Source organism: Triticum aestivum, chromosome 1A (assembly GCF_018294505.1).
Source record: "Triticum aestivum cultivar Chinese Spring chromosome 1A, IWGSC CS RefSeq v2.1, whole genome shotgun sequence".
In the NCBI taxonomy this organism is placed as follows: domain Eukaryota; kingdom Viridiplantae; phylum Streptophyta; class Magnoliopsida; order Poales; family Poaceae; genus Triticum; species Triticum aestivum.
Genome location: NC_057794.1, coordinates 12,803,280 through 12,822,340, shown reverse-complemented (window position 1 = coordinate 12,822,340; position 19,061 = coordinate 12,803,280). Strand labels below are relative to the sequence as shown.

General features: G+C 41.9%; 1 protein-coding gene across 2 annotated transcripts; it reads right to left on the bottom strand.

The window, feature by feature from the left end:
- Nucleotides 1–10,288: 10,288 nt before the first annotated feature.
- LOC123070401 (uncharacterized) lies at nt 10,289–11,976 on the bottom strand. 2 transcript variants are annotated; one of them, XM_044493640.1, is made up of 3 exons: nt 11,873–11,976; nt 11,723–11,782; nt 10,289–11,521 (listed from the first exon to the last, which is right to left on the bottom strand). In XM_044493640.1, exon 3 carries the CDS (start codon nt 11,516–11,518, stop codon nt 10,364–10,366), a length of 1,155 nt encoding a protein of 384 aa, XP_044349575.1. In that variant the 5' UTR covers nt 11,519–11,521; nt 11,723–11,782; nt 11,873–11,976; the 3' UTR covers nt 10,289–10,363. The 2 variants fall into 2 exon arrangements, with proteins under 2 accessions (XP_044349575.1, XP_044349621.1); XM_044493686.1 differs by lacking the exon at nt 11,873–11,976 and having other exon boundaries at nt 11,723–11,859.
- Nucleotides 11,977–19,061: the final 7,085 nt, after the last annotated feature.

The window sequence follows — 19,061 nt, the reverse complement described above, 5'->3', positions numbered from 1 at the left end:
TTCAGCATTAAGCTTGAGGAGACCTTCGATGTTGAAACGGTACGCCACGGCGACAAGCGTTTTTTCGTAATTAAGCATGACTTCAACTATTTCAACGTGTAATTTTCATCTTTTACAATTCGAGTATAGCTTATGCCATGCCATGCAAGACGCTATGTCTTGGAGAGGATGGATTTTGAAGACCATGAAAATTTTGAAACATAGAAAATTCACCTAAGGACCCATCATGATGTGGATTTTGAAGTAAATCTGTATAATGCTGAGAGCGTAACCCATTTTGGTTGCAAAAATTGGGAAGCATTTTGCAAGATGTATGGTTTTGATGAGGGTATGCTTGTCACCATGTATCTTGGTGATCCTGACATCGACCAAGACAATATGGACATTTGGGTCCTTGTTGATACGCCTCCAGTTCTACCGCTATGTGAGTTTCTCAAATATAGTTAATTATTAACTAATTTATATTGTTTATTTCAAAATAGTTGACAGCTTATTTCCATTGACAGCTTATTTTGATTGTTCAAACAATGTGCGGAACATGGTAGACAAAACCCACTACACCGATGGCTCCGAGTTAACTTATCAGGAGAAAAATCATCTGGTCGGATTTTGTACTGATCTTGAGAATTACAATATCTACAATCAAACTCCTCAACATTATGGTCAATACGTGCCACTAGTGCACGTGTTGAACTACGGTAACTACCATGGAGATACCCTGGTAAGATTTTTTACTATTACGACATCCGTGCATCTTTTGCATACTTCTAAAACTAGTACATCATTGCTAACTATGAAGTTATTACTATGTTTTTCAACAGAGAATCCCAGAGGATTGTGTGCCTCATTTGATGTATCAGAATGGCAGCCTTCGTGTTTTGAACATATATCCAGGTCATCCTACGAATCTCAACTGTCCATACCGGATTTCTAAAAGAAGTGGAGACATGCTAATCAGAGAATGGAAAAAATGTATGGACAGTCGTAAGGAGGTTCTTGGAAGCAAAAGGAAGCGCCGCGCAAGAATTGGAGACAGGATGATCTCCATTCTCCATAATGGAGAGTCAGGGTCTATATTGTTTTATGCTATTTTACCTTAAATAGGGTATTTAGGTCCTGCATAATACTGATGATCATGTGCTAAGAACAATTAAGTAGGGTTGGTTCGATGACTATCAGGATGATGATCGTATGACTTGTTATTAATAACGAGTAGAAGTTGTATGATGATGATTAGTAGGACTTGTTATTATAATGATGCATGATGCGAGCATGAAGAGTTATTATATATCTGTGGGTGAAATGAACATGGATTGGATTGAAGTGAAGCCAACATGCATGTGGTGCATGTCGAAAGTAGTACAATCCAAACTTGATCAAGTTAGGATTAGTATTACTTTCGACATGCACCACATGTTGCCTCACTTCAATCTAAGTCATGTTTAGAAATAGCAGTATAGCAGTAGCATGGAGATTAGAGAGGACACATCTCTCTATTAGCTACCTATAACAACCTAAATTAACCCCCAAAACCCCTAAACCACCTCCTTTAAAAAAACAGCCCCTGAAATGTGACGCGTGGAAGCTTATTGGTCCCGGTTGGTGCTACCAACCGGGACCAAAGGCCCTCCTGTCTGGGCTCGCCGGAGCGGCCACGTGGAGGCCCATCTGTCCCGGTTGGTATAAGAACCGGGACTAAAGGCCTAGGGCATTAGTAACGACCCTTTAGTCCCGGATCCACAACCGGGACAGATGGGCCTTATGAACCGGGACAAATGGCCCTTTTTCTACTAGTGAACTTAGATGTGTTTGTCACATGTTTTATGATGCTCTCTTTATGCTTCAATTCTTCTCTTTTATGTGAGGGCATTAAACAATAGCGCTTGTTGGGAGGCAACCCAATTTTATTTTTGTTTTTGCTTTTGAGGTTTTGTTTTAAAATAAATAATTCATCTAGCCTCTGGTTAGATCTAGTTTTGTGTTTTAATTAGTTTTTGTGCCAAGTAAGACATTTGGGACAGCTTACGGTGATAGTTGTTTTGATCTTGCTGAGAAACAGAAATTTTTGTGCCCAGGAAAATAATTTTCATATCTCACATAACCGTGATTTTGATCTGATTCTTTTTGAACTGAATTATTACACGAATTGCCCAGGTTGTCCTATTTTTTCAGAATTTTTGGAGTTACAGAAGTATTCGACAGTTACATATTACTATAGACTATTCTGTTTTCAACAGATTCTGTTTTCCTTATGTTGTTTGCTTATTTTGATGAATCTATGGGTAGTATCGGGGGGTATGAACTATGGAAAAGTTGGAATACAGTAGATATTACACCAATATATATAAAGAATGAGTTCACAACAGTAACAAAAGTGGTGATTTATTTTCTTATACTAACGGAGCTTATGAGATTTTCTGTTGAGTTTTGTGTTGTGAAGTTTTTAAGTTTTGGGTACTATGGAATAAGGAGTGGCAAGAGCCTAATCTTGGGGATGCCCAAGGCACCCCAAGGTAATATTCAAGGACAACCAAGAGCCTAAGCTTGGGGATGCCCCAGAAGCCGTTCCCTCTGTCGTCTTCGTCTATCGGTAACTTTACTTGAGGCTATATTTTTATTCACCACATGATATGTGTTTTCCTTGGAGCGTCTTGTATGATTTGAGTCTTTTCTTTTTAGTTTGCCACAATCATCCTTCCTTTACACACCTTTTGAGAGGGACACGCATGAATCGTGATTTATTAGAATACTCTATGTGCTTCACTTATATCTTTTGAGCTAGGCAATTTTGCTCTAGTGCTTCACTTATATCTTTTTAGAGCACGGCGGTGGTTTTATTTTATAGAAATTAATGAACTCTCACGCTTCACTTATATTATTTTGAGAGTCTCTTTAAACAGCATGGTAATTTGCTTTGGTTATAAATTTAGTCCTAATATGATAGGCATCCAAGAGGGATATAATAAAAACTTTCATATAAAGTGCGTTGAATACTATGAGAAGTTTGATTCCTTATGATTGTTTTGAGATATGAAGATGGTGATATTAGAGTCATGCTAGTGAGTAGTTGTGAATTTGAGAAATACTTGTGTTAAGGTCTGTGAGTCCCGTAGCATGCACGTATGGTGAACCGTTATGTAACGAAGTTGGAGCATGAGATATTTTTTGATTGTATTCCTTATGAGTGGCGGTCGGGGACGAGTGATGGTCTTTTCCTACCAATCTACCCCCCCCCCCCCCAGGAGCATGCGCGTAGTACTTTGTTTCGATGACTAATAGATTTTTGCAATAAGTATGTGAGTTCTTTATGACTAATATTGAGTCCATGGATTATACGCACTCTCACCCTTCCACCATTGCTAGCCTCTCTAGTACCGCGCAACTTTCACCGATACCATAGACCCACCATATACCTTCCTCAAAACAGCCACCATACCTACCTATTATGGCATTTCCATAAACATTCCGAGATATATTGCCATGCAACTTCCCACTGTTTCGTTTATTATGACACACATCATCATTGTCATATTGCTTTGCATGATCATGTAGTTGACATCGTCTTTGTAGCAAAGCCACCGTTCATAATTCTTTCATACATGTCACTCTTGATTCATTGCACATTCCGGTACACCGCCGGAGGCATTCATATAGTCATATTTTGTTCTAAGTATTGAGTTGTAAGTAAATAAAAGTGTGAAGATCTTCATTATTAGAGCATTGTCCCATGTGAGGAAAAAAAGAGAAAGGACAAAAAAGGAGAAGGCCCAAAAAAAGAGAGAAAAGAAAAAAAAAGAAAAAAAGAGAGAAAAAGAGAGAAGGGGTATTGTTACTATCCTTTTACCACACTTGTGCTTCAAAGTAGCACCATGATCTTCATGATAGAGAGTCTCCTATATGGCCACTTTCATATACTAGTGGGAATTTTTCATTTTAGAACTTGGCTTGTATATTCCAAGGATGGGCTTCCTCAAATTGCCCTAGGTCTTCATGAGCAAGCAAGTTGGATGCACACCCACTTAGTTTTCTTTTGAGCTTTCATAAACTATAGCTCTAGTGCATCTGTTGCATGACAATCCCTACTCACTCACATTCATATCTATTGATGAGCATCTCCATAGCCTGTTGATACGCCTAGTTGATGTGAGACTATCTCCTTCTTTTTGTCTTCTCCACAAATCATATAGTCTGGCTAGGCTCCATCTTCATCACACAAAGTAATGATGGCTTTGCCACAAATCATATAGTCCAGCTTCTTTTGTCCTCTCTAAATAATATACGCGAAGCATGAGAATTCATCAATTTCTTCAAAAATGAAACCACCGCCATGTTCTAAAAAGATATAAGTGAAGCACTAGAGCAACTGACAAACTCCTCCGAAAAGATATAAGTGAAGATCAACGAGTAGTTAAAAATTAAATAACTATGTGAAGACTCTCTCATCTAAGAATTTCAGATCTTAAGTATTTTATTCAAACAACAAGCTAAAACAAAATAAAATGACATTGCAAGGATAGTACATGTCATGCTAAGAAGCAAAAACTTAGGCTCAACCAAAACTGACCGATCATTGTTGAAGAAGAAAGGTGGGATGCCAACCGAGGCATCCCCAAGCTTAGATGCTTGAGACTTCTTGAAATATTAATTAGTTATGCCTTGGGAATCCCCAAGCTTGAGCTATTTTGTCTCTTTAATTCCTCTCATATCACGGTTTCCCTTATTCTTAAAAACTTCATCCACACAAAACTCGACAAGAACTCGTGAGATAAGTTAGTATAAATCCATGCAAAACCTTATCATTATCTACTATAGAAAATAACTAAAATTATAATTTGACATTGCATACTAAATGCATATGCATATTTAAGACTCCTATCCTGAAATAGAATCATTAAACAAGCAAACATATGCAAACAATGCAAACATAACAGCAATCTGTCTAAACAGAACCATTTGTAAAAGATTAAGGAGAATCCATACTTATTTAACACACAAAATTCTGAAAAATTAGTACACTTTATATAATTTATCAGTGCATATTGTGTCAAAATTTCAAGTTTTTATCACATTCTGACTTTTCTAGGGAATTTTTCCAATAGCGACAAACTTTCTGTTTTGAAATAGCAACTCATATACTTGCATATTGAGCATGGTGAAGGCTATCCTTGACACGTTTATTGAAATAAAAGATATAAAACCTTATTATAAATAAAAGCAAGCAAATTCTAACAAAAGAAAATGACGCACCAAGCAAAACACATATCATGTGACGAATAAAAATATAGCTCCAAGTGAGGTTACCGATAATGTTGAAGACGGAAGAGGGGATGCCCCGGAGGGTATCCCCAAGCTTAGTTGCTTCGGTATTCCTTTAATATTACCTTGGGGTGCCTTAGGCATCCCCAAGCTTAGGGTATTTCCACTCCTTATTCTCCTGGTATCGATATCTCACCCAAAACTTGAAAACTTCAATCACACAAAACATAACGGAACTTCATGAGATGCGTTAGTATAATAAAATAAATCATTCACTTGGGTACTTTCAAGATAAGATTCATAATGCCTACTGTACTCTATCATTTTCACAATTTATATTGACCAATATAAGCCATAGAACTATAAAACAAGCAAACTATGCATTGAAAACAGAATCTTTCGATAACAGAACAGTCTGCAAAGATCTGAATTGTTCACATACTTCTGTAAATCTAAAAATTCTGAAAAATTAGGACAACGTAGGAAATTTATATATAAATAATGTGTAAAACATTCAGAGCAAAATCACATTCCAGTGAATTTTAGAAATTCCTGGACTGGGTGCAAAAGTTTCTGTTTTTGCACAAAATCAAGTCAACTATCACCCACACTATCCCAAAGGCTTTACTTGGCACTTTATTGAAACAAAAGCTATAAAACATGATTACTACAGTAGCTTAATCATGTTAACACACAAAACCAGTAGGGGTATATATTGGGTTGTCTCCCAACAAACGCTTTCCTTTAATGCCTTTTTAGCTAGGCATGATAATTTCAATGATGCTCATATAAAAGATAAGATTTGAAACATAACGAGAGCATGATGAAGAATATGACTAGCACATTTAAGTCTAACCCACTTTCTATGCATAGAGATTTTGTGAGCAAACAAATTATGAGAACAAGAATCAACTAGCATAGGAAGGTAAAACAATCAAAACTTCAAAACTTTCAACACATACAGAGGAAACTTGATATTATTGCAATATGTAAAAGCATATGTTCCTATATCATAATAATTTTCAGTAGCATAATTAATGAATTCAACAATATAACTATCATGAGATACATAATCTAACTGAAAATTAAAATCATGATGACAAGTTTCATGGTTATCATTATAATCATCATAGATAGCAACTTTGTTCTCATAACCAATTGGAACCTCTTCCGAAGTAGTGGATTCATCACTAAATAAAGTCACGACCTCTCCAAATCCACTTTCATAATTATCACAATAAGATTCAACACCTTACAAAATAGTGGGGTCATTACTTCCTAAAGTTGACACTCTTCCAAACCCACTTTCATCAATATAATCATCATAAATAGGAGGCATGCTTTCATCATAATAAATTTTCTCATCAAAACTTGGGGGACTAAAAATATCATCTTCATCAAACATAGCATCCCCAAGCTTGTGGCTTTGCATATCATTAGCATCATGGATATTCAAAGAATTTAGACTAACAACATTGCAATCATGATCATCAGTCAAAGATTATTAGTGCCAAACATTTTATTGACTTCTTCTTCTAACACTTTGGCACAATTTTCTGAACCATCATTTTCACGAAAGACATTAAAAAGATGAAGCATATGAGGCAACCTCAATTCCATTTTTGTAGTTTTCTTTTATAGAATAAACTAATGATAAAACAAGAAACTAAAAGATTCAATTGCAGGATCTAAAGATATACCTTCAAGCACTCACCTCCCTGGCAACGGTGCCATAAAAGAGCTTGTTGTCTACTACGCAACCTTCTTATTGTAGACTCGTGTTGGGCCTCCAAGCGCAGAGTTTTGCAAGACAGTAGCAAATTTCCCTCAACTGGATGACCTAAGGTTTATCAATCTATGGGAGGCGTAGGATGAAGATGGTCTCTCTCAAACAACCCTGCCACCAAATAACAAAAAGTCTCCTGTGTCCCCAACACACCAAATACAATAGTAAATATTATAGGTGCACTAGTTCGTCGAAGAGATGGTGATACAAGTGTAATATGGATAGTAGATATAGGTTTTTGTAATCTTAAAATATAAAAACAGCAAGGTAGAAAGTAACAGAAGTGAGCAAAAACGGTATTGCAATGCTTGAAAACAAGGCCAAGGGTTCATACTTTCACTAGTGCAAGTTCTCTCAACAATGATAACATAATTAGATCATATGGCAATCCCTCAACATGCGACCAAAGTCACTCCAAAGTTCTTATCGCGGAGAACATAAGATGAATTTGCTTGTAAAGCACGAAACCACCTCAAAGTCATTCTTTCCGATCAATACATTGAGCTATTCCAATAAGTGTCACACATAGCCCTAGAGTTCGTAGTAAAATAACACCATATGACACACATCAATCAACCCTATTGTCACCTAGATACTCCAATGTCACCACAAGTATCTGTGGGTCAATTATACGATATGCACCAAACAACTTCATATTCATAATATTCAATCCAACAGAAAGAACTACAAAGAGTGCCCCAAGATTTTTACCGGAGAAACAAGGACGAAAACATGCATCAACCCCTATGCATAGATTACCCCAATGTCACCTCGGGAATCCGTGTGTTGCGTGCCAAAACATACATCAAGTGAATCAATAGAACACCCCATTGTCACCATGGGTATCCCATGCAAGACATACATCAAGTGTTCTCAAATCCATAATAATATTCAATTCGATAATAGTGATAACTCAAAGGTAAAAATCAATTCATCACAAGAAGGTAGAGGGGGAGTAACACCATATGATCCAACTATAGTAACAAAGCTCGCGGTATATCAAGATCGTGCTAAATCAAGAACACGAGAGAGAGAGGGAGGGAGAGAGAGAGAGAGAGAGAGATCAAACACATAGCTACTGGTACATACCCTCAGCCCCGAGGTTGAACTACTCCCTCCTCGTCATGGAGACCGTCGGGATGATGAATATGGCCTCCGGTGATGGTTTCCCCCTCTGGCATGGTGCCGGAACGGGCTCCCGATTGGTTTTTCATGGCTACAGAGGCTTGCGGCGGTGGAACTCCCAATCTAGGTTTCTTTTCGGGGGTTTTGGTATTTATAGGAATTTTTGGCGTCGGTCTCGCGTCAAGGGGGTCCATGAGGCAGCACCAAGACAGGGGGCGCGCTCTCCACCCTTGTCGTTGCCTCGGGACTCTTCTGGCCCAACTCTTGTGCTTTGGGGGCTTCTTTTGGTCCATAAAAAATCACCGTAAATTTTCAGCTTGTTTGGACTCCGTTTGATATTCCTTTTCTATAAAATTCAAAAACAAGGAAAAAACAGAAACTGACACTGGGCTCCAGGTTAATAGGTTAGTCCCAGAAATAATATAAAATAGCATATAAATGCATATAAAACATCCAAGATGGATAATATAATAGCATGGAACAATCAAAAATTATAGATACGTTGGAGATGTATCAGCCGCCTGCTCCTCCTACTTCTATATGCGTGGATCGCAGTGTAGAGCCTGGTGGCGAAAGCTGGTCATCCTCGTCCAGGCCGAGCTGCGCGCGGCACGTGTTCATGGCATCAGCGAAGGTACACACTTTTCAGAAGGTGTACCTCTCATCGATGTTGTTGCACGACGCCTGTAGCGGTCGGTGTAGCGCTGGTTGCGGGCAGCGTGTCCTCTACGAGGATCTGTGGCCACCACCCACTGCTAGTCGCATAGATCTGATTGGATCGCTCCTCCAGCGGCGGCACTTGACGAAACGGGTGCATTGCGAGGGAAATGACCTGCGTGCCAACGAAGGGGTCATGCTCCAATGGAAGCCCCAACAATGCTCATGTGCCATATGAGGGTGTCCCGGACTAAGGGTTCCTCGGGCTGCCGATCTATCTCTCATGGACCGGGCAGTTGGGCCACTATTGTTGGAAGGCCGAGCTATAAGCGACTCCGTGTTCAAGAGGGAAATCTCTGAAGCCTTGGTGTGTCCTCCAAGTCAAGATGGTAGAATCGGCATGTCTATTCCATGGTGGGAACCGACCATGTGTAACCCTAGGTACCCCTGATGTCTATATAAACCAGTGGGTTTAGTCCGTAGAGGCTAGAACCATCATCCTACTCATCTAGGGTTTAGCTCGTCCGATCTCGTGGTAGATCAACTCTGTAACCATCATATACACATGAATATAATCAAGCAGGATGTAGGGTTTTACCTCTTCGAGAGGGCCCGAACCTGGGTAAATATTGTCCCTGCGTTCACTGTTCCCATCAATCTAAGATCCACAGCTCGGGACCCCCTACCCAAAATTTGCCGGTTTTTCCATCGACACCATCCAGATGGCAAGTGCATGTCCGACGAGACCATTATGCCGTACCGAGCGAGGAGCGATGCTTCCTCGACCCGGAGGGGACGCAACATGCCTGGAATGTACAATGCGCGGCCTCGTCGCCGGCTTCTGCTTCCCGCCCAACTGTCCTGGCTGGCCATGGCTGCAGCTGTGGAAGGGGAGTTGGCTAGGGTTTGCATGGTTGAGGCGCACGACGGAGAAGGCTGTGGGTGGCGAGGGGGAGGGGATGGGAGGGGATTGGACTTGAGTGGGCGTATGCTGGTGCGCCGCGCATGGCTATAAAAATCCATTAATAGGTGCCTGACGGGCACGTCAGCGACGTGACTCCCCGTATGAGAAACCGCGAAGTGCATACTCCTGGTGTGTGAAAGAGCCGACGTGACCAAGATGTGACTACTCATGCATGCGGGCACGCACACGGCCAACTGTGAGAGCACCATATGGCAGGGGGGGGGGGGGGGGGGGGGTGTCCCACACATCAGTAACAGCGATGGCTAACAATCAACCCCCTTGACCAATGACAAAGCCCCGTTTGGGCATTGGTGAGGGTGGGTGGCGCGGTGGAGGAGAAAAGTGAGCAAAATAAGTTGACTTGAGCAAAACTGAGCACAACTTTGCAATCTGGTGTACAAAAAAAGTTGGGTGGTCTCATTGGGTCCTGTGAACAGCACTTTTGCACACCTCTCGGTAGGCAAAAGTTGGATGCCCAAAAAGAGAAACATTGTCTGCGCATAAACACCACGGATCTTATATGTAATGCAGTCCCCAATGAGATTCACCTGAGTGTTCATTAGGCTACAATAGTTTCAGCTCATTAGAGCGTTGTAAGCCATGAATGCAAACGGAATGGTAGCAGCACAAACGTACAGATGGGTACAGAAACAAGCAAAATTAATAGCTTTGATCATGGAGCTCCCCGCGGGCGTCCAGTGCGTAAAAACTCTCCATAAGAGGCCAGTGATAACAGCTGTTCCGGTGATGAGCACGAAAGCAGAGGTGCATCCGCTAACTGACTTGTTACTGGCGGCTGGCACCGATACAGCCAGGAAGCCAGCAAAGATGACCTTGGTTAGCTCCATTGTCGCCGGCGTAACATCTTTTTTGGTGTGCTCCTCAGTGGCGGTAAGATTTTCGTATACCCAAGCGAGTAGAGAAACCAGTAGCTGTATCCACACTAGACACGCCAGCTCTCCCAACGGCGGCCACGTGATCAAAAACACGTTGAGGGCGAAGAAGCCGGCCAGAAACATGTTCATGGCCTCGATGTGGGTGCATGCGGTCTTGCCTTGACGAGCGTCTGTGATCATTGGAGGCACCGTAGCCAACAGCATGAAGAGCACGCCCAACAGGCAAGCGACGAAGGACAACACGAGCGAGGCAGCATGCAGTTTCTGTGCGCTTCTGCTCTGCCCCTCCAACGCCAGGCCTTCCAACCCCAGAAACAGGAGGGCAGTGACAGCGGCAGAGAAATCGACCGAGGTTTCAAGCCTGCCTTGTTCATCGCCTGTGTACATCTCTGCATCGCGGCCATGGTCATACCGGTACATCATCCAGCAGCGCCAAAGGATAATACATATGGAGACAACGGGAATAGGCACGTAGTAGACGTGTTTCCGGTCGACGAGAAGTAGGATGCCCAAGGCCAGGAGCATCAGCAGAAGGGCACAGAGGTGTACGAGGCACTTCGAGCCCACAAACAGGATGTGCGCCAACCTTTCTGTTACTCTCCCAAAAGATAAGCAGATGCAGAGGCAGAGGAACGATAGTAAACCAGCTACCAGAGTTAAGGCAGACAATGGGGAGATGCTGCCTCGTACAAAGCCATGTCCCTTGCTTGTCGTCAGTTGGACTTTGTTCAGTGAGGCGGCAAGAAGAACTGGGCAGACCATTATCACAGCACCTTCAGTGACAAGTCGAACCCTGTTCTTCAATTTTTCGATAAAGACACGCTCTGGATCCATGTCCTGGTGCACAACAAAAGCAACGTTTATATTAGAGAAGAGCAACTTCAATCTTTGATGAGCTCTGAGAGTAGATCACAAGTGGTACATTAACGGAAACAAAATCTCGACCACGATAAAACTAAAGTGCTTCATTTACATTCATTCAAACTAGACTGAATAAAAAGGAAAGGAAATTTACTTCAAGACGTACAGGATACTTACCCTCTGTGGGTCACCTTTGTAGATCCAATGTATTATGATAATTTCCAACTGAGAAAGCCCCTAGCAAAGATTTTGTCGCCCTTGATTATCAGGTGAATGTTCATAACCGCAAACAAAAGTCATGACAGATGGAAAATCCACATGAATTACCGGGCTGGCCTGAAGAGCTTCCTAAGGCGTCCCTTGCAGAAGCTTACTTCAGCTGCAGCTAGCGCAGAATCACGGGCAAACTTGTTTGGTGGAATGGAATGGAAACTATGCAAGCAAACATGCCCACATCCTTTAAATTCAGCTTCCTTAGAAATAGGGAGCTCTCAGGGGTTGAGTGCACGGCCAGGTCAAGTCAACGTTCCTTTGAGAACCCACACGGTAATTGCCTATCTTTTTTAGTCGGGCTCATACGTATTTGTTTTGGTGGAATGGAACCCACACGCTCCCTGTTGTGTTTCTGCCGCGTTGTTGGTTGAATGCACGGCCAGGTCAAGACAACGTTTCTTCGAGAACCCATATGGCAATTGCCTATCTGTTTAAGTCGGGCTCATGCACTTTTTTATGTGCTAGATCCAATTTACAATTCAACAATATAACAAAAGGTAAATTGCAGTGGTAGTCTTTTGTCCAACAACTCTCAAACTATACTTGTATAAAGAGAGAAGCTTCAGCAAGCCAAACAATCACCAGCAGCACAACTGGCCGGCCGGCAAACACATAACCCGAGCAGGGATGAGCTGGTCTTCAGCTTTCAAGGGCATGTGGAAAGCCAACGAGGAGGAGACCTTACCGCCGTCGACACCATGGGGTGAGCGATCCTCACCATTGGAGATCACCTCGAGCGAGATCTTCAATGAGTGCCATGTAAAAAGAAATCTCAATTTCTCTGAATCAATTTATGCTACAATGATCATATGGTTTCTACGATTTTGCTTACACTTCCTACTCTGATCACCCTGATTAATGCGCAGGCAGAGGTAGGCCCAGTTCACCTGCAAGCGGGGACATACACCTGCCGATGGTTGACCTAGAAAGTCTGGAATTTCATTTCGAAGATGAGGATTACCAACAGGAAAAGGGCATTCAACAATTCCGTATCGATGATGATTATTGTAAAGTGTATGATCCAGGATCACTCAAGGTAAATCTTTTACCAAATTAAGCAGATCCATACCGGTGTTTGTTTAGATTCTTCACTACCTGACATAGAAAATCGAATATATCCGCACCATATATCTCTGTAAGGACGTTGAAATTAATGCCTAATCCTGTGATATGTGGCGGAACAGGAAATCCAACCAATTGCTAGCCACGATTCTAAAGAGCCTGGTCCAGGCCCAGTGAAGGTAAACCTTGAAACAAAGCTGTGATTGTTTTGATTCTTCTCTAACTGCCGTAGAAAATCGCATATATGCCCTCAAAAATAATAATGAAAATCGCATATATCTGCGCCATGCATCTCCCTAAGGATATATGTTGAAATACCTAATCCTTTACGAGATTTTACTCTAGAAAGCACTAGATTAATACTAGTTAATAAAAAAGTGTTTACGGAAGTGTTGCAACTGTTGAGAAAATCGGCAGCCACGTAGGCGATGAACTAGAAGTTAGCACGACCACGACACGGACGGCTAGCTTTCCGGAACCCTGCTATGTTCAATTCAGACAAAAGCACTAGTACAGGAAACTATAAATTCATTTACCGTGTAGTAAAAGATGGTGCGTTCATTCTGCTCTCGGGACCGTTTTGACTGGTGCTCCTCGGGAGGAAGAGGAGACCGGCAGTCCATCCCAGCTCTCCACCGTGTAGTGAATGCGTGTAGTGAATTCTCGTGGGCCGGGATGGGCCGGCCTCTGCACCGCACTCCACGCTGTTCCTGGCGCCCACTCCTGTCAGACCAACTCCTCACAAAAAAAGGCATGTCAGACCACTGAACCCCTCAAGAAAAAAGAAGTCAGACCACTGACTAACCGAGGTGTTGTATTCTTGGGTTAATGTTTCAAGGTTCAGTTATCCAACGGTGGAGATGAAGGCGGTAAAATAAGATCGAATGGCTTCCTACGATTACCTAAACCTCCGGCCCAGTGACTTTCCGATCAAAACACACACACAACCTTTTTCATTTTGAGAATTATCAAAAAACACACATCCGGCTCACCTACACCTAGCCCAAACGCCTGGCATCCCTCAAACCCAATCCCATACATAAGGTGGATCAAATATTCTCGGACACTGCCCCACGTCGTAGCAGCCCATGCTGGCCCATCCCGCCCTCACCACGCTCCGAGAAAAACCCCACCCCATCGGGCGAGGCTATGCGCTGCTTATTGCGAGGCACATGACAGCCTCGCCTATAGGGCATGGTTGTGGGCTGGCCCACTAGGACATGGCATGTTCCTCACATTTATTTTGTACTTTTATTTATATTTTTAACACATATAGTCCAGGAACTTAAATTTACTTAAGAAAATTTAAACCAAAGAAAAAATGTTAACCTAGTATAAAAATTTGGTTAGCGCAATTTTAACAGAATGTTGACAACTTCATATAAATGTCCATACCAATGAAAAATGTTCCCATGTTTCAAAACAATGCATGCATAACTTTAAAGTATGTGTGTACAGTGTAATTTGTTTTTGCATAATCTTATATACCTAATAAAGTGATCTACACTATCTTATTTATCTTAACATGCAAGAATTCCACGTCATCATACAATTATGGATGAGATAAGGACTACCTCAACATGCAACCATGCATCTATCGTTCTATTTATATCCAATAAATATTTTATAACAACACATAATCGAGTATACGTCATATGTATTTTAAATTTTGATTGAAGTGCTATTAATGTAAATATTTATATTAAATACAATCAAATCTCATTGAAATATATTTCAACCGATTCCCGCAGAACGCGCAGGTATTATCTAGTGTAAAAAAATGTTTCGTACCATTAAAGAAAATTAGGTGAAACTTTATGGAAATATTCCGTGTTTCAAATAGACATTTGTGAAAATTAAAGAAAAATGTTATGTATGATGTAAAAAATATATTTGCGTAGTTTAAAGAAAATGTCGATTTCCGTAAAAAAATAGATGTGGCATTTTAAAGAAATAATCACGTGTTTCCGGCAGATGACCCTGAAATTTTTGAAAAATGTTTATACAATGCAAAAAAAAATGTTTGCGTAGTTTAGAAAAATGCTTTATTGCACCCCCAAAAATGTACAACGTGTATTTCGTAAATGTTACCGTGTATTCGAAAAAGTGTTCAAACAGATGAACCAATCGTTGTGTCTGTGCCCTACCATTACATCTCATCTTTGGGATTGGTGAGGACCCTATGATGCTCCACATCACTGTGGCTGCTAATCAAAATGGGGTCAAGGCCATAATGATTCATATTGTCTGGGAAATCTGGCTGGGACGTTATAGATGGATCTTCAAGAGTAATACTTGTTAGCCTCTGCCGCTCGCAGTTGCTCACTTTCGTGATAACATGAGGTGCATGAAATTAAGCTATTCTCTACAGAGTCAACCTAGCGGGACTGGCAAGCCCCGTCCAATCTCAAAATCGATCTTGCTACATATTTACTTCCTGAAAACCATCTGTTTAGAATGTTCAATTGAAGAAAACAAGTTATGACTAGTTTGTCTCCTAAAATCTGACAAAAATTTCGTTGCGTTTGGGCTAATAAACAGCTTATGACATCACCTCGTGTGCTCCAAAACGAAGTGGAATTCCTGCAAATGTACCATCTGCTTGTGATGTCTGCAGTTGCCATTGTTTTGTTTTTACAAGCCCTGCGGTCTGAAGTTATAACGGGATTCAAAAATACAGTTACGATAAGCTATGTGGAGGATTTCGGTGTGGTCATTTTCGTTTCGGTGTTGGTGCTGCAATTAGTGCTGAGGTACTCTAGGAGGAGTATATTTTGCGGTGTTTGGACCTGCAACGCAACTGCTGCTATGGTGCTACAACATTATGCTCTCTTACTACTGATCAACAGAAGGTATATCAGAATTGCTATCATACCTGTTATTATCCTTGTCTTCATAGGTGCACTTGCCAACAAATTTAAGGAGAATCCTAGTATTCAGTACAACAGCAGTGAACAGGTTCCATCTGAAAACGGCATTAAGAGTACCGAGGATCGGAGGAAAATGGCAATGATTCCTTGTTGTTTGCAGCTATCATTCGTGATATGGACTCAACTCAGTGGACAACAAGGCGGCACTTTCGTTTTCTCTCACTTCCCTGTATTCATCAACTCGTCTCTAGGCACACTAGCAGTGATGGTAGCCGCACCGCCTATTGGAGCCAGTCATGGTGTCGTAAAGGTGCTGCCAGTGCTGCATAAGTCCTGTCTTATAATGCTACTCATAACAACATGGACAATCGTCACAGAATGGCTAGGGGAGGGCATCATACTTGTCTGCATGCCAGAGTTCGTGGCACTGCTTCTATGGTTCACTAATCCCTTTGACCATGCTAGTCGCACAGTGAGCTTCAATACTGCCACATCGCGCATATTAGGAGTACTCGTTCCAAATTCACTCGCAGTACTTCTGTCATTTGCCTATGACCGTAAAATATTGGCTTCATGGTACAGAAGCGGGCTTTACATCTCTAGCTCTTCGTGTGCTCTATCCTACTTGCACATGTGGATGCTACCTCAATGGCCGGGAAGGACATCAAACTCGAATGCACCAATCAAACTGCTCAAATATTCCGTGGAAATTTGCTTTCATTCAACACTTATGTTGGCTGCATGCTCAATTTTTCAAGGGATAATTGTGGTAACCTTGTCACCCAATGAAATTCTAAAGGAAGCAAAATATATTCTGTATGCAGTAATGATAATATTTGGAATGGGAGGAGTATACCTTTCTCGGGTGACTAACACTACTGGACAATACGACATATTTTGGATTAAGCTGAGACCGATCATACTACTATATTTCCGTCTTATCCATATTATGCGAATCCGGAGGTTGCGATTCTTTGAAAAGATAGCTGGGATCGCATGTACTGAGAGTTCTTTGGCGAGAAAGAATGTGTAGGCCACGCTGCCATCCAAAGGCCTAATGATCACTTTCATTCATATTGGGCGTATTGGTCCAGGGACTATGTAAATCATTTACTTCTTGCATCACAATCCATGTTTAGAAAAAGAGATTATTGCAAGTCCAGTCTTCAGTATAATGTTTGGAGGTTAACTATCCCAATCAAGGGCACATGTGACATATGTTGGCACAGATGTCTAGATTGTTGTATGTAAAAAATAACAATGCAATAGACTGAGCGCCGTTTGATTTCATCATTTTGTCATTTTCCTCCGAATACCATCAACACGTTATTTGGGACGTGGTTAGATGGGTTAGATTCTGAAACAGCGAGACATATCCATGTAGGAGTATGTGCTTTATTATGGGCAGTCTGGAACTGCAGAAACGAGTTGGTTTTTAACAGAACAACAAATATTCATTTCTTGCAGGTTATCTTCTGGGCCACTACACTCATCCGTATGTGGTCGCTACTCACTTTGACGGAGACCAGAGAGCGTTTGGTTACTGGATCTATCCGATGGAAGACGGTAGTTCGAGATATCTTCAACCGATTTGAATGGTGGTCACGTAATAGGATAGGTGTTTAGTTTCCTATCTTATATTTTTGCCTGTCGGTTGTGGCTATCCTGTCATGTTGCTTTTGCTCTTTGTGAGCTTCTTTATTTTGAGACCTGAAGACTTCTGTTGAACCTTTTGCTTATCAATAATATGGCCGTATGCATCGTTCTGATGCAGAGGCCGGGGCTTGACCCCCTTTTCGAAAAAAATCATTTTGTTATTGTCAAATGCCACTTTTCTTTAGCTTGGTACTATTTTCTAGACTGCCTAGGTGGACTACATTGAGTTAATAAACAACGAATATACTCATTTCGTGGGAATATTGGGAGATAACTCTTCCATTTATTTTAGAAAACGTAAAAATTAGGAAATCTATTATGGTCTTATGGAAGGAGACAAGCTTAATTACAAACTAGCGGGCGGAAGCACGGCGCCATGCCACGCCCGTTGAAGTGCCCCTTGTTGAGTTACTTGTCGCTCATTCAGTTGTTGTTCTTGTTTGACAGATCAAGTAGGAGCACTGGGTAGATAGGGGTAGACAAATAAGAAAGGACAATGGACTGAATATTAATTTGTGGATGTTATTGCATGGTTAGATGTTACATAGATTCGAATGAAGGGTAAACACTACTGGTAGATCGTTATAAGTCGAGTGCTTTGCGCTATGACGAGATCTAAACTACGGGGTCTCGGCAGAACGACGTGAGCCGACAGCCAAACATAAGGACGACAGTCTAGTTGGGAGCAATCAAATATCGCTCTTTAGGGATTAGGGTAATCAGGGGGAAGTTGAGTCTATGAAGATCCAATTCCCCTTTATCACAAGCAGCAGACATATCCATTGAATCCCTTTTGACCAAATCCCAAAACTTTTGATAGAATAAGAAAGGGAAGCCATCAGGGCCAGGGGCACCTTTAGAATATGAGCCAAACACAGCTGTTTTAAATTCCTCTTCAGAGAAAGGAGCATCTAAGATATCATTCTGTTCAGGAGGAACTTTAGTGGATTCATCCCAGAAACAGTTACCTGGCTCAATATCTAGACCATCTTCTCTACCAGATAAAGTCTTGTAGTAATCTACAGCTATTTTAATAATATCATCAGTATTATCAACAGGACATAAGGGACCACCCAGGGAAAGAAACAGTTTTCTTCCTCCTCCTATGGTTAGCAATCACTACTGGAATCAGAATCTTTGCCGTCAGCTAGCTGATGGCAAAGAGGGTCTTTGCCATCAGCTTGACGAAAACTGATGGCAAAGAATGAGCTGATGGCAAAGAATGGGCTGACGACAAAGAACATGTTTGTCGTCAGCCTGCTCTTTGCTGTCCGCTAGTTGACGGCTTAGAAGCTTTGCCATCAGCTAGCCGACGGCAAAGAGAGTTGGTGGCCCACTAACGAGAAGAACTTAACGGCCACTTTCTTTGCCGTTTGCTAGCGGACGGCAAAGAAAGTGGCCCACCTAACGGCCGTTCCCCCGTCCCCACCCCACTACCTAGGCTCCAAGAGATTTGACCTATCAAAAAAGGTCAGCGCCCGCGCCCGCGCCATCCTCTTTCTCTCCCCTCTGTCTCTCTCCCCTCACCGCGCCGTCCCCGTGCTGAGCCACCCCCGCCGCCGACCCCCACCGCCCCCGCCGCCGCCGACCCCACCGCACCCGACCACCGAGGCTGACCGCCGCTCGGCGCTCAGGCCGCCAGCCGCCCCGGCGCA